Source organism: Martes martes (assembly GCF_963455335.1).
Source record: "Martes martes genome assembly, chromosome: 2".
Taxonomy (NCBI): domain Eukaryota; kingdom Metazoa; phylum Chordata; class Mammalia; order Carnivora; family Mustelidae; genus Martes; species Martes martes.
This window is the reverse complement of record NC_137889.1, coordinates 71,053,448-71,080,518: the sequence shown is the minus strand read 5'-3', so window position 1 is coordinate 71,080,518 and position 27,071 is coordinate 71,053,448. Positions and strand designations below refer to the sequence as shown.

General features: G+C 41.5%; 1 protein-coding gene across 2 annotated transcripts in view; it reads left to right on the top strand.

The window, feature by feature from the left end:
- The window catches only part of PALLD (palladin, cytoskeletal associated protein), a 414,827-nt gene that overhangs the window by 349,558 nt on the left and 38,198 nt on the right, over window positions 1–27,071 (top strand). For both annotated transcript variants that reach the window (XM_080831100.1, XM_080831101.1), the window contains one exon: window positions 23,883–24,563. In XM_080831100.1, the coding sequence (XP_080687226.1) occupies window positions 23,883–24,563 (681 nt within the window). The remainder of the gene's footprint in view (window positions 1–23,882; window positions 24,564–27,071) is intronic.

Here is a 27,071-nt window from a genome sequence, read left to right as displayed (position 1 = left end):
GTCCCATTGCACCCTTATGAACTTTAGATTTAGAACTTTTTTTTTCAACTCTCTCTTACTTCTCATAAAAATAATCCTTCACATCAAGATGGAGGAAAGGTCAACTATCAGGTAGAATCAGCAAACTGATGAGCTATCCTATTTATATTCATGGAAAGGTAATTGTTTAAGGAAGGGTCTGCTCTGATCAGTTTTTATTTTACATATCTTAATCAATCTTACCTATCATACCAAGATGTCTAGATCCTTTGACGTGATCTTTGTTTTTGCAAACAGGTTATTGTGTGACATATTAAAATACAATTTCTTTTCCAGTTTTATTGAGATACTATTACATATAGCATCATACTAGTTTAAGGTAGACAACATAATGATTGATATGTGTTGTACTGCAAAATGATCACTGCAACGTGTTAACATCCATCACCTCATGTGGTTACGCCTTCTTGTGATGAAAACTTTTAAGATGTATTCTCTTAGCAACTTTTAAATATACAATACAGTACTGTTAACCAAAGGCACCATGATGCACATTATATCCCTAGAACTTACTCCTAACTGAAAGTTTGCATCCCCCCTGACTCAGCCCCGCCTCCTACCCTTAGCAACCACCACTCTGGCTGTTTCTTTGAGTTCAGTTTTTTTAGATTCCATATGTAAATGAGATCATATAGTTTTTGTCTTTTCTGTCTGGCTCATTTTGCCTAGCATAAGGCCCTCGAGGTCCATCCGTATTGTCACAAATAACACCATTTCCTTTTTTTGTGGCTAACTAATATTCATCGTATATCGTCTGTATACACCACCTCTTCTTTATCCGTTCCTCCATTGATGGGCACTTAGGTTGTTTCCATGTCTTGGCTACTCTAAGTAATGCTGCAGTGAACATGAGGGTATTTGTTTGAGATAGCAATTTCATTTCGTGTGGGGAAATATCCAGAAGTGGAATTGCTGGATCATGTGGTAATGCTATTTTTAATTTTTGAAGAACCTCCATACTGTTTCCCATTGCACCATCGGCTGCACCAATTTACATTCCTGCCAAGAGGGCGCCAGCATTCCCTTGTCTCCACATCCTGGTCAACGCTTGTCTCTTGTGGGTTTTGGGGGTTTTTTTTTGTTTTTCTAAATTTTTTAATTTTTTTATAAACATATAATGTATTATTAGCCCCAGGGGTACAGATCTGTGAATCGCCAGGTTTACACACTTCATAGCACTCACCATAGCACATACCTTCCCCAATGTCCATAACCCCACCACCCTCTCCCCACCCCCCTCCCCCCAGCAACCCTCAGTTTGTTTTGTGAGATTAAGAGTCTCTTATGGTTTGTCTCCCTCCCGATCCCATCTTGTTTCATTTATTCTTTTCCTTCCCCCCAAATCCCCCATGTTGCATCTCTACTTCTCTTGTGTTTTTGATGATAGCCATCCTCACAGGTTTGAGGTGATATCTCTTTGTGGTTTTGACTTGCATTTACCTCACGATTAGTCAGGTTGATCATCTTTTCATGTGCCTCTTGGCCATCTTCTTTAGAAGATGTATATCTTCTTTAGAAAAGTATCTTTTTGATTCCTCTGTCATTTTTAATTGGATTATTTGTAATTTTCGGAACTGATTTGCATGAGTCCTTTCTTTAGTTTGGATATTAACCCCTTATCAGATACATGATTTTGCAGATTATTTTCTCCTGTCACACCAGTTCTCTCCTTTCATCCCACTGGCAGTTTCCTCTGCTACAGAAACTTTTTAATTTGATAGAATCCCATTTGTTCATTTTTGCTGTTGCTGGGTTATCATGTTAATATGGTAATGTCTCGGAGCAAAAAAGGCAATCCAAAATTGTGTAACATAGTAAACATCATCCTGAGGAATGTTTCAGAAGAGGGAAAGGGACTTTCTTGGCTTCTTAACTTGGCATCATCATCGTAAGATCAATCAGATACAAAAATCTTTGGTTAGAACAAATATTGCAATTGTGATAGATCCAGAATCTCAGATTTCTGACTTCTCTCTCTGTTCACCACAACATATGCATAGATCAGAAAATATATGGAAAGCAAAATTTGAGGAACATTAAATGTGCTTTCTTAAATGTACCTTCTTCTGGGAACATTAAATATTCCTCTTTAATGCTTTCTATAATGGTGCTACTGTTTAGAGAATTAAAATACCAATGTTAAAATGAGCCTATATGTCACCCACATTTCTCCTGACATATAACAGCCTTCTTATTAGAGCTGTTCTCCATCTAGAGTTGCTCATTGAGAATTAAACACTGATTGTTTCGAACAAAATGTCAGGTTTGAAGAAGTTTTCCTAATAAGGAAGAATGATGTAATGTTCATGGAGGGGGGCCAGGTTCCCTCCGTTTGTTTTATTTACATTAGCTGAATTCCAGGGGAAAATGTGCTACATAGTGAGCATGAGGGCTGCTAACTATATTTAGCCAAACTCAGTAAGTAATACCAGAAGGCTTTTTTTTTTTTTTAAGTTCTGTACTCATCAGTGTACCATAAGCTGTTTTTCCAGGCATCTTGTTTTTATAAAGTTTGATCAAGCATAAATAATACTTTGATTGACATTTCATCTTCTTCTTTGAGGATGAAGATAGTATCTGTTGCAGTCTTTCTTTAACTTGGCAGGTCTTCTATGAGATGCTGTTTTTTGGGTCAAAAGATAGAAACTTAATGATAATACCATGGTTGAGAAGACTGTTAACTTGGCAGAATGGACTTTAACAAGGAGGCAAGAGCAGGTGACTATAGTCTTTTAGAAGTAACATAATACGTGATGGAGAGCCGTCTCCTGCCCACTGTCTGGCCAGTTTCAATCTGGACTCCCTCCCATCTACCAAACTTACTCTAAGTATGATCATTGTCTGTGCATTTTAAGACAGTAGGCTATTGTTTTTGTACTTGGGCATTAAGACTTTTATTTAAACATTTTTACAAACTGGAGAAAAAATCTGCAGCCTTGTTTAAACCTAAAACCTTGGCTCTGTAACTTGGTCATTCCCCTCTTCTGTTGACAGGTTCTATCATTTTCGCTTTTGGTTTGTTACATGATCCAAGGCTTACATTGTATTTCACGGGAGAAAAAATTCAAATTCCTCTCCACCCCAAAGCCCGCTGTCTCTGCCTTTCACTGTGATTGGTCAATATCCATGCTCACTGTGGTGGGCCAGGCTGCCTGTGGCCTGTAACCATGGCCCGAGAGTGTGAACGGTACCAGGATAAGGCTCTCTGTGGGACTGGAGTCTCCTCTTACTGCCTGAAGGAGAACGCTGTCCAAGATGCTTGGGTGCTCTCATCTATCAAGACGAGTAGCGCTGAGGGTACCCCAAACAGGCCTACCTGTGTGAATGTCTTGGAAGACTGGAATGGTTTGAGAAACACATCTTTGAAAATTTGTGATGGTACTTGCTGAGAAATCAGTAAATGCGTTAGAAAATGATTAAGAATTTGGAGCATGACTTTTTGCCACTATCGTGAACAAACCCATCACTATTCTCCCATGGCTGGTCCCGTAGAGACCAAGGCCTCAAGTTCTAAGGCTCTGTAGTAGGATTCCTGTTCAGAATCTTCTTGTAAGAAGTAGTGAGGGAACTTTTAGAACCAGCGCTGTCTAGTAGCAATACAGTGTGAACTACAGATATAAGCCAAATACACAGCTTTAGTTTATTGGTAGTCATATTAAAAAGAAAAAAATAAGTGAAGTTAATTTTAATATATTTTATTAAACCCAATATATGAAAAATACTGTTTCAACATGTAAGTAATATAAACATGTTTAATGAGATCATTTTTACACTCTTTTTGAACTAATCTTGAGAATCTGGTGTGTTTTTTAGACATACAGGTCATCCCAGTTTGGACCAGCCATATTTCAAGTGCTCAATAGCCACATGTGACTACTGGCTACCCTATCTGGACAGCGCAGGTCTAGCAGATCTAAATTAGGTATACACAAACCTCTACACTCTAAATCAAGGTAGCAGAAACTGTGTTAAGTATTCTAAGGGTCATCTCCATTTTTTCACAACTGGAGATGAATTTACAAACCATAGGACAGGAATAAGCTAATCCCAATTGTGGAAATGCAGTTCCTTCAGTGGGGAAGTATCTGCTGAGTACCTAACATGAGTCAGGGCCCACTTCAGACCCTGAAGCACAGCCTTGTACAACTAGACAGAAAAAGTCCTCCCTCAAGGCACTGACCTCCCAGGACTGGAGTAGGGGTGGGCTGAAGGGCTGGGCATTTAGGCGGTAAGTGTAAAAAAAGATACATAACTGTAGTAATTTTGTGGTAAATGCTGTGAAGAAATAAAACAGGAAAATGAATTTGAACGAGGTGGGAGTCCTCTTCTTGTTCACTTGGGTATTACATGAATCATTTAGGAAGTGAATTGGGCTGTGTAGTGTGAAAAATGTTTTTAGTTCAGCCTAGGCAAATACTTCCTCTAATTATCAAAGTGACTCAAGAGATTCTCATTTTTCTTTAGAAGAGAATTTCATTACTGAAAAACACCAGTACCCAAAGAAATGGAAACAACTGAAGAAACTGGTTTCTATGTACTTCAAATAATATTTTAGGATCAGGCCCCAAGATGACAACATCTCTCCCCTAGGATACAACAGCTGACATAGCTAAAATATGAAGTATGGCTAAATAATACACAGAGAGACTGATAATTTAGGAAAGATTTTTGTGTTTGTTTTAACTGAGGCAAACAAATTAAAATTTTTTTTAATCTGTTCTCTTTCCACATTTGCTCAAGTAAACTTCAAAACTAATTACTTCCAAAGAATTTGGTCTCAACTATTTGTGCATGACCCACGAATGTTGTCAACAGTACAGGACTAACTGAATAATCTAATAAATGTGCTGGATATGAAAGTTTTGTGTTTAAAAAAAAATCTTGTTATAAAAAGCGACATAACTACCATATAATATATACCTATATGCTTTTTATGTATGGCCTGCCTTGGGAGGGAACACAAAGAATGGTTAATAGTATTTAGTAGATGCTGGGACCAGAAATTGGATTGGGAGGAAGAAAGTATGGAATAAAGACATACTTTTCCTGGTGTCCTTTTTGTATCTTTTGCTTTTTGAAGGGCATGAGTTTTTAATTTGAATGAAGCCCAATTTAGCAGTTTTTTTTCTTTTATGGAACACACTTTTGGTGTCATACCTAAGAAATCTTTGCCTTACATATGGTCACAGAGATTTTCCTGTTTTCCTCTTGTAATTTTATAGTTTAGGTTCATAATCAACTTGAAGACTGATGTAAGTTACTTTTTATATAAGGTATGGGTTGTGGGTCAAATTTCTTTTTTTCTTGGCATATGGAAATCAAGTAGGATTTGTTTTTGCATTTTTATCGTATGCACTTTAATATAAAGAATTTAATTCCAAAAGAGATAAAAAGGAATATTTTATAGAAAGGTCTGCTGTTACTGGTTATAATTACAGGCTCAATTTTGAAAAGAAAAGGTTTTGTTAAGACTACTCTACTGATTTTCAGAAGCCATCATTATCCTTGTGCTTTATCTCTAAGCCAAAGAAGTTAAATTCTGTTGGTCAAAAAGATTATGCCTATGTCTTGTTTTTCCAACCAATTTCATAATCAAAACTTAATGGCAGTATTTTGTTATGGGTCAGAAACTAAAAATGTTACAGGCCATTTGTCAGGATAAATTTAAACTGAGTATTACATCAGCTGAATGAAAAGGGGCTATAAAGACAAGCTTTCTGTCTTCAGGAGAAGGTGGGGATACTAAAACTTCACTATGGATGAATTTGCAATTACCACAATTCCTTAGGGAAGCATGATGCACAGGAGCTCATCCATATCCCTCGGAAAGGAGGGAATGCCTTCCGGGGGGGCTGGAATTGGGGGGCATCCATCGAATGCTTTTATTTTGTTACACTGAGTCAGTCTGAGGTCATCACACCTTCTCTGTCCTGTACCAGAGCTGGGGCTAGCCTCTCTAGGTAAGTGCTGAAGCAGTGATGACTCACGGTTTGAAAATACACTAATCTGCAAGGGAGCCCATATGTCTAAGGTTCTTTCGGACCACTGAAGTGCATAAATGATTTATATTCAAGGGTTGCCGTCCCTTCTTCCTTTTCAAGTTTGGGACCATTTGAGGAATAATGAGTCAGAAAGAGAGATCCAAGCCTCAGATTTGTACTGGGGAGAACCAGAGGAGAAAAGAGATGGGTGGCTGAGCCAGGTGAGGTTGCTCATACTTGACCCCGCAGGGGTACTTGCCCATTCACAGGTAGCTAGTTTACATGGTTCACAGGGGCAGACCCCGCCTCCCAAGAGGGAGGAGAAAGCACTCTTCTCGCAAGCAGCTGGTCCTAAGGAGAAGAGGAAGGGAAGGGCTGATCCAAGCCTGCCCAGAATCACCTCCTTTACCCACCAGAAGGGGAGGACAGGGGAGGACACAGACGAGGCTCTTCCTTTCCAGAAGACCCCCATCTGGCAACAGAGTAATAATTTTTAAAAGATGACAGCATAATGCTCTTTAAAGGAGTATTTGTGTGTGTGTGTGTATATATGAGTGAGAGAGAGAGAGAGAGAGATACCATAAAGGATTAATGTCCTCTGGCTCATTTTGATATTTTTGTAAATTCTGTGGATCTTTTTTTTTTTTTTTAATTATTTATTTGAGATAGTGACAAAGGGAGCACACAAGCAGGGAGAAGGGCAGAGAGAGAGAGAGAGAGAGAGAGAGAGAGAGAAGCAGACTCCCCGCTGAGCAGGGAGCCTGACATGGGGCTCCATCCCAGAACCTAGGGATCATGACCTTAGCCAAAGGCAGACACCAACTGGATTGGGCCACCCACATGCCCCTCATTTACTCATATTTCAGAGACCAAGAAATGTCCACAGCCAGAAAAAAAAAATCACTAGTAAATTCATAATTCTTAGGTTTCTATACTTATTACATTAATCCCATCTTATTTAAAAGGCATTAACAACAAAAATTCACACCAATTTTGGTTCTCTGGTATGAACTCTATGTGCTTCTGAGATATAGATAATGCTTTTGTTTACTGTGGCCACCATCAAGACAGAAGATCATATATGGAAGGTCAAGTTAGGAGTGAAAGTGTAATTATTCCTTCATTTTTACATAGGACTGTTGTCCTTAGACAATAACCATCATATTTAAACTTGAAAAGGAGCATCATGCTGACAATATCTAGTCAGATATATGGGTATATGCATACATACCCACACACGAGTGTTATAACTGTTAGGACATAAAACTGTTGGACAGACAGCTCTGCGTTATTTCTAAGCAAGGGCTCACTCCTTCCCTTCTGAGAAGAAGGAGTCCTTGTTGCAACCTGACTGATTTACAGCATATCTTTTCCTTTGTTCTTTGGACTATTTATCTGTATTCTTGTTAGAAATGACTTTTTGGTTTAATTGTTAGTGAAAGCCTTTTGGTGAAAGAAGTTTGTACCTTGGTGTCTTCACTTGAGAGGCTAAAAGCAAAATACCTAGTTACTAATTGAAGCTCTGTCAGTGGTCTCCTCTGGGATACCTCAATAGATTTACCTTTCATTCTGTTGTACAAGATGATCCTGTTTCCTTCCATCTATCATTCTATGAATCTCCTGTTTACATCATTTTACAGATATTTATACTCAAGTAGCTTTTTCATTATTTGTTTTGAATTTTAAAAAGAATAATCATATCCAGGTATATATACGACTTCCCTAAAGGGAGGGCCACCTAATATAAAACTTATAATCTAATCGTAAAACCCAGCACTGTATGCAGCAAACTTCATTATTTACATGTTTTGGAAAGATTAATGAAGTGCAGTAAAACAAGCTCAGTACTATGGGTGACTCTACTATAAACTTTCCTTCTTTCAAAAGGCATCTCAAGGGGCACCTGAGTGGCTCAGTGGGTTAAAGTCTCTGCCTTCAGCTCAGGTCATGATCCCAGGCTCCTGGGATCGAGCCCCGCTTCAGGCTCTCTGCTCAGTGGGGAGCCTGCTTCCCCCTCTCTCTCTGCCTGCCTCTCTGCCTACTTGGGATCTGAATGTCAGATAAATAAATAAAATCTTTAAAGAAAAAAAAAAAGGCATTTCAAGATGTTGCAGGGTTTTTATCATATCAAGAGGTCATAAATACCGTATTACAGAACACTCCATTCAACAGAACAGTAGAAAAATGCCTCTTGACCATATACGGGCAAATATAACCATGTGGAACCTTCATGTAGCTGTGATACATTTCTCAAATTTTTTTAAAGAGTAATTACATTAAGTAACTGGGCCGTTTTATCTAAGAATTATTTTGTGGTTTTAGTCATTTCTCAGGGAGGGAACCTCATGGTTCTTCCCGAGACACGTTTGGATAAACTTCATTTACTGCTGCAAGGACTGGCTCTGCCTCTGGAGCGGGAAGGTCAGTCAGCAAGCGCCGCCATTACTGCAGCTCATCCTTTGGCTTCTGAGGAATGTCAAGGTCAGTTGGTCATAAGCTAAGAAAGGTCAAAGCCATTTAAAATTTAACAGTTCTTTCCCCTGGTCTCAAGTTTCTTGGTGCACACTGCTAAGCTACATCTCTTGTGCTTGCCAACATGCATTTTTGAGTTTTTTCAAGAACCTCCAGATAAGTGGTTGGAATTGGTGCCTGGTGATCAGGCAATGCCTGCTGGCACATGTGGAACCCTTGGCTGAGATATCTTGGTCATTAACACGTAAACTAGCAGTGGTCAACCTTTAAGAGAAAACCAATTACTCTTTGAGTACTCAGGTCCAGTGGTGCATTCCTCTCACTTATTTACCCTTGCAAGACTGAAATATATAGAAAATGTTATTGGCACTTTATCATTTATTCAGAAATGTTGACCTCTTCAGCAATAGGCCTGTGTTAATAGAAATCTTAAAAAAAAATCATCTTTATAAAATTAGTGTTGTGTGGAAGATAACCAGTTTTTAAAATTCCAGCATACTTAGTGATGCAGTCTCTCAAAAGATGCAGTAACACAACAAATTAATATTCACATGTCCAATCTTCAGAGACTAGATTATGGATTTTATAGCTTGGAGGAACTTTAAAACATATTTTCCACTTCCTCATATCAAAGAGATCATATGATAGTTATATTTCTCCGATTGACTTATTTCGCTAAGCATGATACCCTCTAGCTCCATCCACGTCGTCGCAAATGGCAAGATTTCATGTCTTTTGATGGCTGCATAGTATTCCATTGTGTATATATACCACATCTTCTTTATCCATTCATCTGTTGATGGACATCTAGGCGCTTTCCACAGTTTGGCTATTGTGGACATTGCTGCTATAAACATTCGGGTGCACGTGCCCCTTCGGAGCACCACGTTTGTATCTTTAGGATATATACCCAGGAGTGCAATCGCTGGGTCATAGGGTAGCTCTATTTTCAGTTTTTTGAGGAACCTCCACACTGTTTTCCAGAGTGGTTGCACCAGCTTGCATTCCCACCAACAGTGTAGGAGGGTTCCCCTCTCTCCGCATCCTCGCCAGCATCTGTCATTTCTTGACTTGTTAATTTTAGCCATTCTGACTGGTGTGAGGTGGTATCTCATTGTGGTTTTGATTTGTATTTCCCTGATGCCGAGTGATGTGGAGCATTTTTTCATGTGTCTGTTGGCCATCTGGATGTCTTCCTTGCAGAAATGTCTGTTCATGTCCTCTGCCCATTTCTTGACTGGATTATTTGTTCTTTGGGTATTGAGTTTGATAAGCTCTTTATAGATTTTGGATACGAGCCCTTTATCTGATATGTCGTTTGCAAATATCTTCTCCCATTCTGTCAGTTGTCTTTTGGTTTTGTTAACTGTTTCCTTTGCTGTGCAAAAGCTTTTGATCTTGATGAAATCCCAATAGTTCATTTTTGCCCTTGCTTCTGTTGCCTTTGGCGATGTTCCTAGGAAGAAGTTGCTGCGGTGGAGGTCAAAGAGGTTGCTGCCTGCATTCTCCTCAAGGATTTTGATAGATTCCTTTCGCACATTGAGGTCTTTCATCCACTTTGAGTCTATTTTCGTGTGTGGTGTAAGGAAATAGTCCAATTTCATTTTTCTGCATGTGGCTGTCCAATTTTCCCAGCACCATTTGTTGAAGAGGCTGTCTTTTTTCCATTGGATATTCTTTCCTGCTTTGTCGAAGATTAGTTGACCATAGAGTTGAGGGTCTATTTCTGGGCTCTCTATTCTGTTCCATTGGGAGGGAGACAAACCATAAAAGACTCAATCTCAAGAAACAGACTGAGGGTTGCGGGGGGGAAGGGGGATGGGAGAGGGTGGTGGGGAAATGGACATTGGGGAGGGTATGTGCTATGATGAGTGCTGTGAAATGTGTAAACCAGACGACTCACAGACCTGTACCCCTGGGGATAAAAATACATTATATGTTTATTAAAATAAAAAAATTAAAAAAAAAACATATTTTAAGGAACTACTGAAAAATAGTCTGACTTTCTATTTCACGGAAGAAGAAACTCAGACCTCTCTTAGTCAAAGCCACACTATTTGTGGTGTGGTCACTTCTTTTTTTTTTTTTAATTTATTTTCAGTGTCTCAGAATTCATTGTTTATGCACCACACCCAGTGCTCCATGCAGTACGTGCCCTCCTTAATATCCACCACCAGGCTCACCCAACCTCCCATCCCCCTCCCCTCCAAAACCCTCAGTTTGTTTCTCAGAGTCCACAGTCTCTCATGGTTCGTCTCTCCCTCTGCTTTTCCCCAACTCACTTGTCCTCTCCATCTCCCCATGTCCTCGATGTGATTCCTTATGCTCCACAAGTAAGCGAAACCATATGATAATTGGCTTTCTCTGCTTGACTTATTTCACTCAACATAATCTCCTCCAGTTCCGTCCATGTTGATACAGAAGTTGGGTATTCATCCTTTCTAATGGAGGCATAATACTCCATTGTATATATGGACCATATCTTCTTTATCCATTCGTCCGTTGAAGGGCATCTTGGTTCTTTCCACAGTTTGGCGACTGTGGCCATTGCTGCTATGAACATTGGGATACACATGGCCCTTCTTTTCACTACATCTGTATCTTTGAGGTAAATACCCAGTAGTGGCATGGTCACTTCTGCCAGAGGATAGCCCAGTGGCAGTTTCCCAAGAAATAAAAAAATTTGCAAAGTACAGCATATGAAACATAAAGCATTCCCCACCTAGAATGCAAGCTGGTGCAACCACTCTGGAAAACAGTGTGGAGATTCCTCAAAAAACTGAAAATAGAGCTACCCTATGACCCAGCAATTGCACTACTGGGTATATATCCTAAAGATACAAATGTGGTGCAGGAAACAGTTAACAAAACCAAAAGACAACTGACAGAATGGGAGAAGATATTTGCAATATATCTGACATATCAGATAAAGGGCTAGTATCCAAAATCTATAAAGAGCTTATCAAACTCAATACCCAAAGAACAAATAATCCAGTCAAGAAATGGGCAGAGGACATGAACAGACATTTCTGCAAAGAAGACATCCAGATGGCCAACAGACACATGAAAAAATGCTCCACATCACTCGGCATCAGGGAAATACAAATCAAAACCACAATGAGATACCACCTCACACCCGTCAGAATGGCTAAAATTAACAAGTCAAGAAATGACAGATGCTGGCGAGGATGCGGAGAGAGGGGAACCCTCCTACACTGTTGGTGGGAATGCAAGCTGGTGCAACCACTCTGGAAAACAGTGTGGAGGTTCCTCAAAAAACTGAAAATAGAGCTACCCTATGACCCAGCGATTGCACTACTGGGTATATATCCTAAAGATACAAATGTGGTGCTCCAAAGGGTCACGTGCACCCGAATGTTTATAGCAGCAATGTCCACAATAGCCAAACTGTGGAAAGAGCCTAGATGTCCATCAACAGATGAATAGATAAAGAAGAGGTGGTATATATACACAATGGAATACTATGCAGCCATCAAAAGACATGAAATCTTGCCATTTGCGACGACGTGGATGGAACTAGAGGGTATCATGCTTAGCGAGATAAGTCAATCGGAGAAAGACAACTATCATATGATCTCTTTGATATGAGGAAGTGGAGATGCAAGGCGGGGGGGTTGGGGAGAGGTAGGAAAAGAAAAAATGAAAAGATGGGATTGGGAGGGAGACAAACCATAAAAGACTCAATCTCAAAAAACAGACTGAGGGTTGCTGGGGGGAAGGGGGACGGGAGAGGGTGGTGGGGAAATGGACATTGGGGAGGGTATGTGCTATGATGAGTGCTGTGAAATGTGTAAACCTGGCGATTCACAGACCTGTACCCCTGGGGATAAAAATACATTATATGTTTATTAAAATAAAAATTAAAAAAAGCATTCCCCACCTAAAGCTGCACATGTGGATGGTCTCCGGGACATAGCCAAGTTGTCTCTCTGTGTAGCTGTTTAGAACTCCATTACAATGTTGATATCCCCGGTAACAAAGAAACAAAGGGATGGGAGTGACAGCGTTGGGGGGAATCTGCATTAGAAAGGTCCCCTGGCTGAAGGGATCCTAGTGGACCAGGAAGTACTAGATAAGTCCTGCTGCCTTGAGAGACATAACCATAACATAGTAGTTATTAGCCGTCTCCCTTTAAGCACATTGCCACTACTTTCCAGCCGTGTACCTTTCAGCAAATTACTTTTTAACCTTGTGCCTCGGTTTCCTCCTATGTAAAACGGAGATAATAAAAGAGGCCTTTTCTCCTTAGGTTTTTATAAAGATTCAGTATAGTTGGTATAGGTTAAGTACTCCTAACAATGTCTGGTACGTAGCAAGTGCTTAGTAAGCATTCCCTGTGATCTGTAGTAGCAGTGGTGGTGATGAAGCTGCTGGTGTCAGCAGTCGTAGTAGTCATGATTAATTAAAGTCTTTGTTTTGAGGGTTTTTTTGTTTCTTTTTTTTTTTTAAGATTTTATTTATTAGAGTGCTAGTGGGGGGAGGGGCAGAAGGAGAAAGAGAGGCAGACTCCCCACTGAGCAGGCAGCCCAACATGGGACTGGATCCCAGGATCCTGGGATCATGACCTGAGCCCAAGGCAGACGTTTAACCAACTGAGCCACCGAGGGGCCCTGAGTAAAGTCTTTGGAGGGGGGCCTCCCCTGGGGATTTCAGGTACACAGAATAGATGTTCTTCTGGGATATTTAGTTATTAAGACAAGAGCACTGTGTCTTCTTTTACTGTGTGACCTTTAAAATGGAAGCTTCGGGAATGTTATGTGTCTTAAGAATTAATATGTTTATAATTTATATGTCTTAAGAATTTTATAGATTTTAAGCATATTTTTTCTGCACAAGGTTAAAGAAGTAGTCAAAGTCCCAGCATAGGAGACTATGAAATGCAAAAATAAGACTTCTCCACCTCATTCTATTCTCGCTCTCCACAGATCAACACTTTCAAAAGCCATTTGTTTTTAGACCTACTGATGGCTTCTTTCACAATTTTATGAACAAGATATGTATTCATTACTTACTGATGCCTCAACTTCAGGTAGTGCTATCAGTTTTTTAAAAGATTTTATTTATCTGAGAGAGAGTGGAGGGGGCAGAGGGAGAAGGAAGACTCTCAAGCAGACTCTGCTGAGCGTGGAGCCAGATGCACAGCTCAGTCTCCCGACCCTGAGATCACGACCTGAGCCAAAATCGAGAATTGGTCACTTAACCAACTGAGCCACCCAGGTGGCCTATTAGTTTTTAATATTATTCTTACCAGCAAGAAGCTCTTGTTAGGCCTTTGGCACTGACCAGCTGATAACTCTGTGTGGTTAATCTCTCTCTGTTTCTATTTCCATGTCTATAAAATAATGAAATTGGACTGGTTGGTCTCTAAGGTTACTTCTTCCAAAGTGTTAGAGAATATTTGAACTAACTTAAGCACCACCACCCCCAAAAAATGGCAGAGAGGAGCAGTTATTTTGTACATGGAATTCACAGATAAAACTGATCTGCGGCCTCTCTGGATCTTGGTGCTAAAATTGATAGCGTCCCAGTTTTACCTCTCTTGGCTTTTCTCCCCAAAGTGGCTTCTTTTTATGTACTGGGTTCCTTTCTGTAGACTATTCCTTGGCAGCCAGCACTTCGGAGGGATGTCCTTTTAGTTATCTGTTAAAGGACAAAGGGACACATTTCCCTCTCGTCTCAAGTCTGAAAAATCCTGATTGGCCCAGCCTGACCTGGGTCATATATTCATCCTGGAATGATTTGGTGAAGCCAGCAATGACTGGCTAGTCCTGGGTCACGTGCTCACCCTGTGACCAAGGGTTGGGGGATTATGGCTGGCTGACCCACAAGGAATAGAGTAGAAGCTGGTCTGTAACAGAAGGGATGAACTAAAACTGCTTTGTACAACATGAAGGGAAGAATGGTAAATAATAAAAGAGATGTCCACTCCTCTTGCAGTTTCAGGAGACTGATTTTAAGAAGGAACTCACCCCAGGGCGCCTGGGTGGCTCAGTCAGTTAAGCATTCGCCTCTTCATTTTGGCTCAGGTCATGACCTCAGAGTCATGAGATCAAGCCCCACATTGGGCTCTGTGATCAGTATAAAGTCGGCTTGAGATTCTTTCACCCTCTCCTTCTGCCCCTCCCACTCTTGCTCTCTCTCTAAAATAAATAAATCTTAAAAAAGAAGAAGAAGGAGGAACTCATCCAGTTCTCCACCAGCTAGTGAGTCATCACTTGCTTTTATGAATGCTTACCATGGTGTCACCAACCAATGGCCTCATTCTCCCTCCAGGAAGAAAGCATGACCTCCACCTACACATTCTTTAACTTAATATCAGCCAGTTGCAACTCCTGGCAGTGCTTCCACAACATTTGAAAAATGAGTCCGGATATCAGCGCGAAGTTGCGGGCAGACATCATCAGTGCCTTCGATTCCGGCCCCAGCACAGTTGTCCCACGCAGTTGTGCAGTTTTGTTCACACCCTGCTGTTAGGTCTTTGTGACCTGCTACACAGTGGACACACAGAGAGCCATTTCCTCTTTCTGTACGGGGACCGGCTTCATTATCTCAGGATACAATCTATGCTTTGAAAAAGAACATGGCAGCAATGGGCACAACAGGCCCTTCTAAAGAAAAGAAATGCCTAGAGATGACTAAAGTTCTCACTAAGTTCTGAAAATATCCTTGAGACACTTTTCCTCAAGGTAAACATAAACTCGAGGCGCTTCTGACCGATAACCAAATAAAATGGAAAATGGGCACTGGTACAGGCTTCCGTTGCCTGGAACCCGGTGGGAGTGCGGCACAGATGCCAAATTGGGAACTGTGCTACCAGCTTCACAAACACTCCCTTTTGGGGGATGGGAGTTTCATATTTTGGATACTAAAAAACCAGAATGTAAGTCCTGTCAGCCTTATAAGAGCTCTGGTGGTGTCACCTTTCCCATATTCCGCCTAAAACGATGCCTGGCCAGCCGAACGTTGCAGTAATCACCAGGAGAGCACAGAGAACCCACACCTGGTTCTAGAAGATCTGGTTCATGAGTGTGGGTGGAGGATGTCACTGCCAAGCCCTGATAGCGCTGTCCCAGCCTTGAGGAGGACCGGTGTGGCTTGCAGGAGGGAGGAAGAACTGCTAGGTATTACCAGGACGTCAAGGAAAGCTAGCTGTTGAAAGGGGCACAAAAGGTTGAAGACTACCTCGGTGGATGGAGAGAAATTGGTAGGGGTGGGCCTTCCCAAAGAGGGTAGGACATGCAAGAAGGCTAAGAAGGAAAACCCAACATGAGTCTGGGGGGGCAATGAGACTAATTTGGAAGGATGAAAATGTGGAGATAGAACAGGAGTTAGAAGAAGTTAGGACTGCTTGGGGTCAAACTGTGGGACTCTTTGAATCATCATGCATTATTAGGGGGAGGAAATTAGGGGAGAGGGGCACCCTGTGTTAGGTGTGATCAGTTTATGTTCTATGAACTGGGCAGCAGAACTGAATTCGGGATTGGGATCTGGGTCAGAGACAGATTAGGGGGTGATCAGGAAGTTCTCATGTTGGGGGGACACCCACAGGAGGTGAGAGAAGAAGCTGTAAGGAAAGGGTACAGAATCAAAGGCAGGAGAATAAGGACAGTGGTGGCAGTGAGGATGTTGGCAGTAGAAGAGTGCTTCGAGAAGGAGAGGGTGAGTGCTCATGTAGTCTGTGCTGAGGGAACAAGAGTGAGGACAGAGACTGGACTGACACTCTCAGATTACAGATCCAGAGCGAGAGGTAACTGGATTTATGGTCAAGGAAACACTTAATTTTTAGGAGGTTTACAAAATCTGGCCAAGGGACAAAAAGGTTTTCTGGTGGAAAGAGGGTAAAGGTCTATTAACAGAATGGTGAGTGGCTCCTGAGCCCCTGAACGAACCAGTTCACGTTTCTGTAAGGGAGAACATTCTAACAGAACCGCATCCAACCCAATTCCCACGGGAGCTGTTCTGAGACACACAAAATCCCAAAGCTATTTTTCTTAACTTATGGACAGCATTGATCTGTAGAATATATCTGCATTAAGAAAAAAATGTCATTAATGTTAACTGGTGAGGTGATGATTGTTTACAGAGTAAGAGTATCCTTCCTTTGATGAGATTTTGTAAGTCATTTGTGGAATGATTTTCGTTTCCTTCTCTAATGCCTTCAAAATCGATTTCTGTTTACAAGGAAATAGTCATTTTTCAAAAACAGTTTCATGGATGTGAAAACAGCAATGCATAGGAATGATAGATATATATATGAATAAAGACGAGGCTTGGACTTCGTTAGTTGTTTATGAGTTCCTTTTACTGTCAGTTTTTCCATGTTTGAATGTTACTGGACCAAAGAGTAAGGATAATAAAATCTGAAAGTTGATTAGGACCTTACAGATACTACATTATAAATTCCCACTTTCAAGCTGAGAAATTGGGCCCCTGATAGGATAAGCCAATTATCCAAAGTCATAAACAGCTGGTGGCTGAATTGGAGTTGAACCATTTGAACATTTCTCCGGTTGACACTGTGCTCTTACTTGTAAACAGCCTGTGTGATAGTGGCGTTATCTGGATGCTCTCTCTGCTCCCTCAGAACAATGCAGCCATGTGTGTGTCCGAGTGCCGCATCGCCTGATGGAACAGCTAGTTTTGTACGGTAGAGAAATCTGAGGATTTTAATTAAATCCAGCAAGCACTTACTGAGCTTCTTACATGTGAGCACAAGGAGACACTGAAGATAAAGCATGGAAGGGGTAGAGAAGTGACAGAATTGCTGTTTTGTTCTCCAAGTATATCAAGGCCGTTGGTGAGCAGGTATAGAATACAGCCACTTGGTGAGCAGATGATGGTTAGCTCTTTGGAAAGATAGGGCACTTTGCCTCTAGTGATAATACACTCTTGCAAGTACAAAATGCGCAGCGTTGTTTTAGATACATTCGGTTCAACAAACACAAACTAAAACGGAAATGACACAGAAGGGATGACACAAGCCTCCCAATGATAAAGTGGAAATTTGAGGAAATGTTAACCATGAAACCTTAAAACATGCCATGAATTCTTCATCTCATTATAAGACCTAAAGTTAAGTATTTGTCCACCTTTTATTCCCCCAATTTTTTAAAATCTCGGAGAAATTTAAGTGCTTAAGACCTGGAAGTTCCTTAGCATCTGTCTCACAGAGAGCTTTTTTTTTTGGTGTTTCAATTAGAAATGAGATCACTGGTGTTGCCTCGGGTATTGACAGAAAAGGCTAGAAAGCAGATTTCTTTTCAAAAGTGTACTTTGTCTATGTTAAGAAGTAATACCAAACATTTTCCTTTAGGAACAGCCCACATTAATTTCTGTTAAGTCTCCTGTATTCACACAGTTTTTCTAAGAATCGGCAGCTAATATCTTCCTGCTGTTTCCACTAGGCTATGCAGCAACAGAAATGAAAATTATTTAAGGCATTTAACTGTGATGTGGAATTGATGCTTTTAGAGCCTGACCTCACATTCCTCTCTTTAAAAAGGCTGAGGCTGGGACGCCAGATTCCACCTCATTCGGATTCATCAGGCTTACTCATTAGGACTTAGAAACACCATCAGCATCAAAGGGTACAATCCTTTTGGTAGGACTGGAAATGCTTTGGACTCATCCTGCAGCCTTCACAAAGCCAGACGACCATTTATGTACCCCACAGAGAGCTGCACCCCCACAAACCTCCTAAAGGACAATCCTCGGCATCCAGGAAGCCAGCTGCAGGATTCCCGGTCTGAGGAACAGCTCAAGTCGGTGTTGGCCCTCGGGAGCACACCAGCCCAGCCTCTCAGTCCTTATTCCCTGAGCTATGTGAGAGACGCAGCCATCCTTTGATATTCTGGAGACGTTCCCAGGAGGATTATGAATTGGTCAGCTGTCGCTCCCTCTCTTTCTCATGGTACATGGAATGACTTCAAATAGACATCAGCTTTATATATGAAGACATAAAGAGCTCCTGTTTTTCTGTAGCAGAGCCAAATGCAGTTCTTATTCTAAGTGGAAAGGACGAGTCTTTTCTAAGAGAGACTCAAGTCGTGTGCTGATTTCACCCAGGTCACTTCTTCCCTGAACCCTCCTATGGAATTAATCATGTTCCATCCTGGCTCTATCTAGAGAGCCGGGATTATTTACAAAAGGCTCAGAATAAATTAAAGATCAAAGAACATGGTTTTTCTAAAGAAACCTATGTCATTTTGCAATGAATGTTAAACACACATTCCCAAGCAGTGTCAATTTTAATTTGATTTTCACATTCTCTTGTTGATGGTACTTTGTAGAAAATCCAAATCTTTTATCCCTGCCCTCTCCCCCAACCTTGGGGGAAATGTATTTAAATTCTTAGCTATTTTTGGACTTACCGCCTCCCCAGAACCCAGTGTAGTACATCCTCATTTGGCTTACATTAACTCAATTTTATTGTGTAAATGATTGTTCTCAAGATTGTGATTTATGTACCTTTCACCAAGGGGGCAGGAATAAGTTAGTGCTAAACAAAGCAAGTTGTTAGATATTGACCCTCACCAAGTGTACCTAGTTTATGTGATACGAATACATAAAGTCTGAGTAATAGAAGCAAGAACAAGAAGATGAAGTACAAATATAATAAAGTAGCTGGAACTGCAGCACTCCCTGAACTGAAGCCCTTGGAGGAGTTTTCTATTCTATTTTATATGTTCCGAGTTAATATATTGAGTTTTCTCATACATCTGATACTGAGCTAATCCCAGCCAGTGTTGTGGGAACACCCAGTTTATTCCCTAACTCACCTACCTACCTTCTTTTGAAAATGCTTACGATTCCCCAGTCCAGTACGGGGCCCTCCTCTCATAGGCCTCCCCGCCTGAATGCACCTGATGGACTGAGGTATAGAAATCGTAGCCAGAAATGAACTGGGTTTCTGTCACTGACAGTGTGCGTCCGCCAATGCGCCGTTCGACTGTGTGTTCTGAGGGCATCGGGTAAGTGTTGTGAGGATGCTAGAGGTCATTGTCTTTGCCTTCAAAGTGCCTATAAACAGCAGGACCAGCAGAGCTCTCGGTTCAGAGGGCACGGTCCTGCACCTCTTCCTCATACAATGGCTTCTGTATCACACAATAAAAAAACAAAAGAAAACATAAATCAAGAGCATATTTATTCTGAAAGCACAAATGTTTTCCAGCTTCAAGATCCCAAGAGTTTCTCCAGACAATTATAAATACTCGATCTTTATTAATACGAGCAGGGGATAAATTGCTTCTTACAATCCAGACATTGCTCCAGAGAGACAAACTGGGAATTTCCAATTTACATAAAAGTTGTTTTCCAGAAGTTTACTTTCACATGATTTATTTTGAGCTTGGGCTACAGTTCCCCAGAGAAAAAGTGATATGTAGTAATAATAAGCTAACATTTTAATAAACCTTTTTTTTTCTTGTTATTGAGCACTTTGGAGAGAATGATGTAGTGTAAGGCTTTCGAGCCAACCAGCCCTTCACATCCAGGTTCTACCCTTAGACAAATTACTTGACTTCACTAATCTATGGAGAAATTTTTAAATGAGAATGAAAATACCAATCTCCCAGGATTGCTGAAAATAAGTCAGTCCAGTGCCAGGTGTATGACTCGTGCTGTCTCTCATCTCCTGCTCCTGCTGTGATTATCTGAGTACAAGAAGGACCATCACTTGCAGTGGGAACAGATAAAAAGGAAAATCCCCTTGCAGTAAGTAGAACATTATCTCCATTTTTTCTTAGAGTCCATTTTGCACAGTAACCCAAACTGATGTGGTGGTTCTCTCCTGCCATTTAATGTTTCTTGAGCTCGTGCTGTGCACCAGGCACTGTGCTCCCTGAATCCTCACAGTGACCCCGCAGTTAGTAGCTGGTGGAGTTGGGTTCCCAGTTGGTGCCATCAAACTTGACTCCAGCCTTTTTCTCCTGTACCACACAGTTACTTGGCTGGTTACATTTTCCCAAGGCTGCTTTAATCTAGTGGCAAGAGAGATTATTGAGTTGGAAAGTGAACTGGGTTCTGCATCTCTCTCTATTTATCCCTGTCAGATCTAAATCTTTGCCCCGTCCAAATGTCTGTAAAACTCTTCTAGATAAAATCTGCATCCAAACCCTTGGGGTGGGAGAGGGAAGTTCTTGATTTTCTGGAACGTAAGAGGGGAATCCACTGAGTTAGTATTTACATATTCCCTTTCTGAGCTGCGAAGATTTGCTCATCTTTGCACTGTTTTACCCTAAGAAGAATCAAGTTTGAAGTCAGATATTCTTAAACATATTCTTACATGTGTAAAAATTTAAAACTTTGATGATTCTGATCCTTAAGGCCCTCATGCTGCTGTTTGGAGACATGAGTGGAGAAAGTTCTTAGAAGGGAAAGATAACCACAGAATTTTTTTTTTTTTAATCACATTGGAGGTGGGGGTTCTTCCATGTTGACGTGCCTGGTGTGGTTAAAGAAGCCAGACACAGACATAGATCTTACCTGGCTCCACAGGTAACATGCTTTGTGACCTTGAGTGTGTTACCTGAAGTTTCCCCATTTGTAAATGGCCTGTGACAGGTGCATAACAGAAGTCCAGACATCTCATTTCCTTAAGTATCGAAGCCTTTTGAATTGAAGGAGGGGTAGGAGTAGGAAATTTCTTAGACTTCTGAATTGGGATTGTGGTAGAGAGAGGGGAAAAGGCTGGGGGGAGGCGGGTCATTGATGGAGTAGTTGTGCAGAATGAGAGACTTTTAATACACCGGTCAAAGTCTCCTTGTGACTAGGGCTGTCCAGACCTCTTAACTTTTCAGCCTTGACACAGTACTTCCAAGAGGTTCAATGCAGTTTCATTTTCAGAAAAAAGAAAAAATTGGGGAGACCAGAAAAGTGATGAATTTTTATAACATTTAAGTAATTTCCGAAGGCTTTTTCTGGTACCTTTCATTCCCTTTGCCTCTTTATCTCTGTGAAAATCAAAGTTTATAAAAATAACGAGGACGGAGAAAATGACTTAGAATTGTGAATTTCATCATCTCAGAATCCAGGTGTCAGATTCATTTAACTCAAGTATTCTTTAAAATATTATGATTTGCCAGAAATCAAGCCGGATACTTCATGATTCAGAATAACCGTTTTACTCTCCCTTCCCACTCTCTAGTTCTCTGCATATTTCATTCTTCGCCCAATGCAAAATGGGGGAGTAAAACCCTAGCAAAGTTCTTCACTGCAATATCTACTAGTAACTAAATCGCTAGAATACCTGTTCATTTCTTGTGAAATGCTACCTTAAGACTTTCTTGAACTGTCACTTATTATGAAAAGTAGCATCTCAGCAGCTTTAAGTCCTCAGGGGTTAACAAACTTGGTGGTGATTCTTAATGGCCAGATGAGTAGGCTTGACCCCTGGAGAGTTAGAATATAGTGGTGGTCTGGGCTTGCCTGCCCTGGCTTCTTTGAAGACTGTCTTCTCAGGAGCCACTCCCTAATCTTGGTGGAGAGGAGTCCTCACACCACATGTAGGGAGTGATGTGAGTCTGTAGCAGCCTTGCCAGAGCCACTAAACACAGCTCTTTCCTGATGCCAGGCCAAGCTCAAAATACCTTAAAACACAACTGAGGCCATGGTGAGCCCAGCTGGCCAGAGCACAGGAGCAGTGTCTCTGAGGAGGGCTACCCAGACCACTCCCAACCCAGGTACACAGGTCCCGGGAATGTTCATGAGGAACATTCGAGGACTAGGATGTATAGGTAGGAAATAAGGTGATAGAACAGGCAGGAAGATCAGAAAGGAGCATTCGGGGATGCCAGATGAGAGTGCCAGATGATGGGTTTTAGAGCTATTGGGTGGTTTTTATGAGTTCTATTCCTGGGCCAGTTCTAAATACATGAGTGCAGGAGCACATGTGCTGGACAGTGTACCCAAACCGCACCGACATCTGGTACTTCAGCATCTGGTGAATCCTAGCAGTGGCATGGCTGCTTTTAGAAGGTTCCAATTGAGTTCCATAGGACTGACCCCACAAAGTTCTTTGTTGTTGGAATCTTTGATGCTCTGCACAGATTAAGCATACAGAGCCACCTATATACTTTATATTCATAATAGAACCATCTAATTTATACTTTTCAGTTCCCATGAAAACATTTCTTGTTCTTTTTGTGGATTTAAGTCTAATTACTTCACTGGATAATTATAGAAGGAGATGGAAGACAAGATGTTTCTATATCTAATGAGACTTTGCTGAGAGCTATGTCTATTTATTTTTTATTTTTTTACTTTGATCAGCATCTTCAATTCCTTTCGTTGCTTTGTTTCTAAAAGCTTGATTTTGAAAATTAAATACTATGGATAAGGAGATTTGGGGGGGTGTTTTTTTTAGTTTTAAAAGGCTTAAAGTTAGGAGTTATGGCTTTGCCTGTTCATGGCTGTTCTAGCTGCTTGCTATAGTGCCACCTTCTGTTGAAGTTTCTTTTGACAGCCATTGGTCACTGTATAAAGGAAAATCATCTTGGATGTAAAATTCAGCTAACCAGGAAAGCTTGACAGAGTAAAATAGAGTTAGACTTTAGCTAATTGTTAGCTGCTTGCTGACTTTTGTAAAAATAAAATTCAAACTATCTCTTCTCGGTGGAAAGTAATTGGGGAATTAAAACTGCATTGTTATTACTATAAGATAATTTGGTATTGCTTATTGAACACTTACATATTAAAGATAGGTATCATTTGTGTATTTTAGACATGGCACAAAATATCAGTGTGTATTAAGGTTTGTATAAATGGCATTCAGGGTTTACTACTAAATTTTGGTGACGGTAAATTCTACATACGTTTTTATAGGCAACAAATGCGGGAATTATTCTCCCCTAAATCACTCTGTGATACTTACTGAATGCAGAGTTGACAGCACTAAAGTAGGCAAATTGGACTAACCTAGATGTTCCAAAAATAACTTGTCTTTTCTTTTAACTTTCTCCTTATGATAGAATTCTCTTCCAAAAATTTGACCACAAATGAAAGGACTGAGAACTCATGTCAAAAGTTTTTCTCTTCATATTTCTTGTTCTGTTAAAATGAAATATGGCTCCTGGAAGTCAGCGGATTTTGTAAACTGATTTTGGATCATCTTAGGTAGGACTTAAATTAGACCTTGAGCTAACTGATTATACTTAATTTGCTTAGCGCTTTGTCCGTAATTCCTAACGGGGAACACACTTCAAGGCTAAATGACTTGGGCGTTATTCGGAGCGGGGAATAGTCCGGAGCTGGCGAACGTCGGAGATTCCGTCCACAGGTTCACCTCACGGCCCCCTGTGAGCATTCCTTCTAGTTCCCTCTCTGAAGGTGTCGCTTTTCTCTCTCTCTCTCTCTCTCTCTCTCTGCCCCCAGGGACCCTCTGAAAATCCAGCAACTCCAGAACCAAATCCGATTGGAGCAGGAGGCCGGCACGCGGCACCCCCCGGCCGCCGGCGTCCCGCGCAGCGCGCCCCCCTCGCCGCCCTTCCCGCCGCCGCCCGCCTTCCCCGAGCTCGCGGCCAGCGCGTCGCCCGCCTGCCCGGAGCCCATGAGTGCGCTCGCCCCCCGCTCTGCGCCCGCCATGCAGTCGTCCGGCTCCTTCAACTACGCGCGCCCGAAGCAGTTCATCGCAGCACAGAACCTCGGCCCCGCATCAGGCCATGGCACGCCGGCCTCCAGTCCCAGCTCCTCCAGCCTCCCGTCGCCCATGTCCCCGACCCTGAAGCAGTTCGGCCGCGCACCGGCGCCGCCCTTCGCGCAGTCCTTCGGCGCCGCTGAGGCCGAGGCTCCCTGGTGCCAGTCCTCGCCGTCGCCCCCGCCACCGCCGCCCCCGGTCTTCAGCCCCACGACAGCCTTCCCGGTGCCCGACGTGTTCCCGCTGCCGCCGCCACCACCACCGCTCCCCAGCGCGGCCCCGGCCGCCCTGTGCACCTCACCCACCGCCCGCTTCGGCCACAGCCAGACGCCCGCCGCCTTCCTCAGCGCCCTGCTGCCCTCGCAGCCGCCCCCGGTGGCCGTCAACGCCCTAGGCCTGCCCAAGGGCGTCACCCCCGCGTGAGTGACAGCTGCACCCCCTCCGCCTCCCCACCCGCTTGCCCGCCCCACACACCCCTACCCTAGTGCGCCCACTAATCCACAACCCAGGGGTTAGCGCTCCTCCGTTTTCTTGTGTTTCCTTCCGTCAGGGTTTAGATTCTCATCACGGCAGCTTTACCAACTATTCTTCCTTAGCTATTTTACCGTTACCAAGATCAGTACTTTCTCTTCTGCGTTAAACAATTGAAGACTCTTCGTCAGAAACTACCCAAAATCTACGCCGGGCTCTAGATAATTTTGATGGCAGGGGCGTTAGCTACCACGTAGAGCATCGTCCTAAGCAATCACGTTCCTTACCTCATTTGATTCACTCCTGAGAGCTATTGCTGGCTCGCTCACAGCTGAGGATTCCCGGAAAGAATTTGCTCAGGGTCACATTAGCCCCTCAACGGAGATCCAAATTCCTGACTCCAAATCCATGCTCTTACCAACGAACCACGTCAGGATTGTAATAACTGTGGAGGGGCTTGGTTATTAAGTATACACCTTATGTTTTTGAAATATCTACATTAACAATTAAAAGGTACGTCTTTGCATATATGTAGTAACTGAGGGGAAGGAAGAGAGACACGTAATGTCTTTGTGTCATCCATACGGGTAAGTGAGGACGTGTGAGATCTAGTGAAGAAATGATGTGCCAGTTCTGTCCCCTGACTAACCGTAATCTCTAGGTAGACTACATGGATCCTCCGTCTCAGTTTTTCTGTTTGCAGATAATAAGTATTTGTCTTCCCTTATGTCACAGTGATGATGTGGCAGCCACTGGAAGTCTTTAAATAGAAAATCTACGAGGGTAAATAAGATGACATCTACAAAAGTACATGAAAGCCTTCAAAAGAAATCTATCAGATAGGTGTTTGGCCCATATTATTGATGACTAAAAGGTAGCACATACTCATTTGATGAAGAGTTCAAAAGCAAGTACCATTCAGCAAAGGTCAAGCCAATTCCTACATCTCTGAAATAAACTCTGAAATCCTACTTCAGAGTCTCCTAGAATCCAAATATTGTTCAGGGAGAAAAGGAAATTCTCCTGGAGAAAAAAATGAGAAGACCTTAGAATTTAGGTACTTTTCATTCTATGAAAAATTGCCCATTTGGGGATGTACTAATACGTTAAACATGAGCATTGCCATGTTTGCCTTTGACAAGATGTATGGAGGAGCTTCTGTTAGCAATCTCTTGTTTCATTAGCTACTTTCTAAATGTTGATTACATGAATTCTATATTTGAATCTGGCTTCTTCTCAAATCTTTACTGGAAAAAGCTCAAATGAATATATAAGTAGAATAAAGGAGAAGAGTTTGTATAGTAATGTGATAATGGGCTTCTATTGAAAGTTGAGTGAGTCAACTTGTCTGAGAAAATGTTTTTCTCCCCTCTTATTGGTTTTCTTTTATTTGGCTGCTAGGAAATGAAGTATTCTCTTGCCACAAAGAAGCTAAATGTTAGATTCAAAAAGTGGGAGTTTGTTGCTTGACACTGTTTTGTCCCTCTTACTAGGAAATGGTACCAAATCTTGCTTACCAGGAAGAAAAACACTTATCTGTGTAATATCTCTTCTATTGAACAAAGACTAGACTGTCAAAGGTGTTGGGTTGTCATACCTTTTATCATCTTAAGTAGAAACAGTAGTATTTTCTGATCTTTGAAATTCTCTTAAGAATATATGCAGTTCTAAGAGCTTAACTCAAGTGAAAGAAGTATTTGTCTCTTATCTATCATAGTTATTAATTTTATGGAGTAAAACATTTTATGAGTGTTACCACTAAAGAATCTAGCACCTCCTGTCATTTCTTAAAAAAGTAATGGAGAAGTCATGCTAGCTTTGTGGATATCTATGGAAAACTATATCCAAAGTTAGACACTGTGGCACCAAAGATAAATGGCAATACAGACTGCAGATTTTTATCTCTATGCCAGTCCAATAAGCCACTATTGTATGGTTACCCTTTTGTCTCCAAGAATTTTCCTTTTGCTAAATCAAACATACTTGAAGAATTCACTCTTCCGGTTTGATTCATGTGACTTTTGGAACATATTTCTCCTCTGGTATATTATGGGATCCCTCATTTGCATTCTGAATTAAAAATTAAAGGATAGCTATTTTTTCCATCATAATAATCCACATGATTTGCCAAAGACTGAATGTCCCTGTTAGGGATGCCATGACTACAAATTATGGCATCCTTGAACTTGTAGGAACTGGCAAACTGTTGTCAAATGAATCTTTTACTTTCATTTATATTTCACTGTGAATTTGTGATTATGAGAGCAAATTCAGTTCCACTTATATATGTAATTTCTCTGGTTGTTTTGTCATATTTGTCAAGTGCCAGTAAACAGATTGATTACACATGACTTATAAGTAGAAATACAGTGTTTTTTGCCTGCCTTGTTTTATCAAAATCTTAAATATAAATGTCAGTTACCTCAGTTTTCTTAATCATCAGCGGCATACTAGTT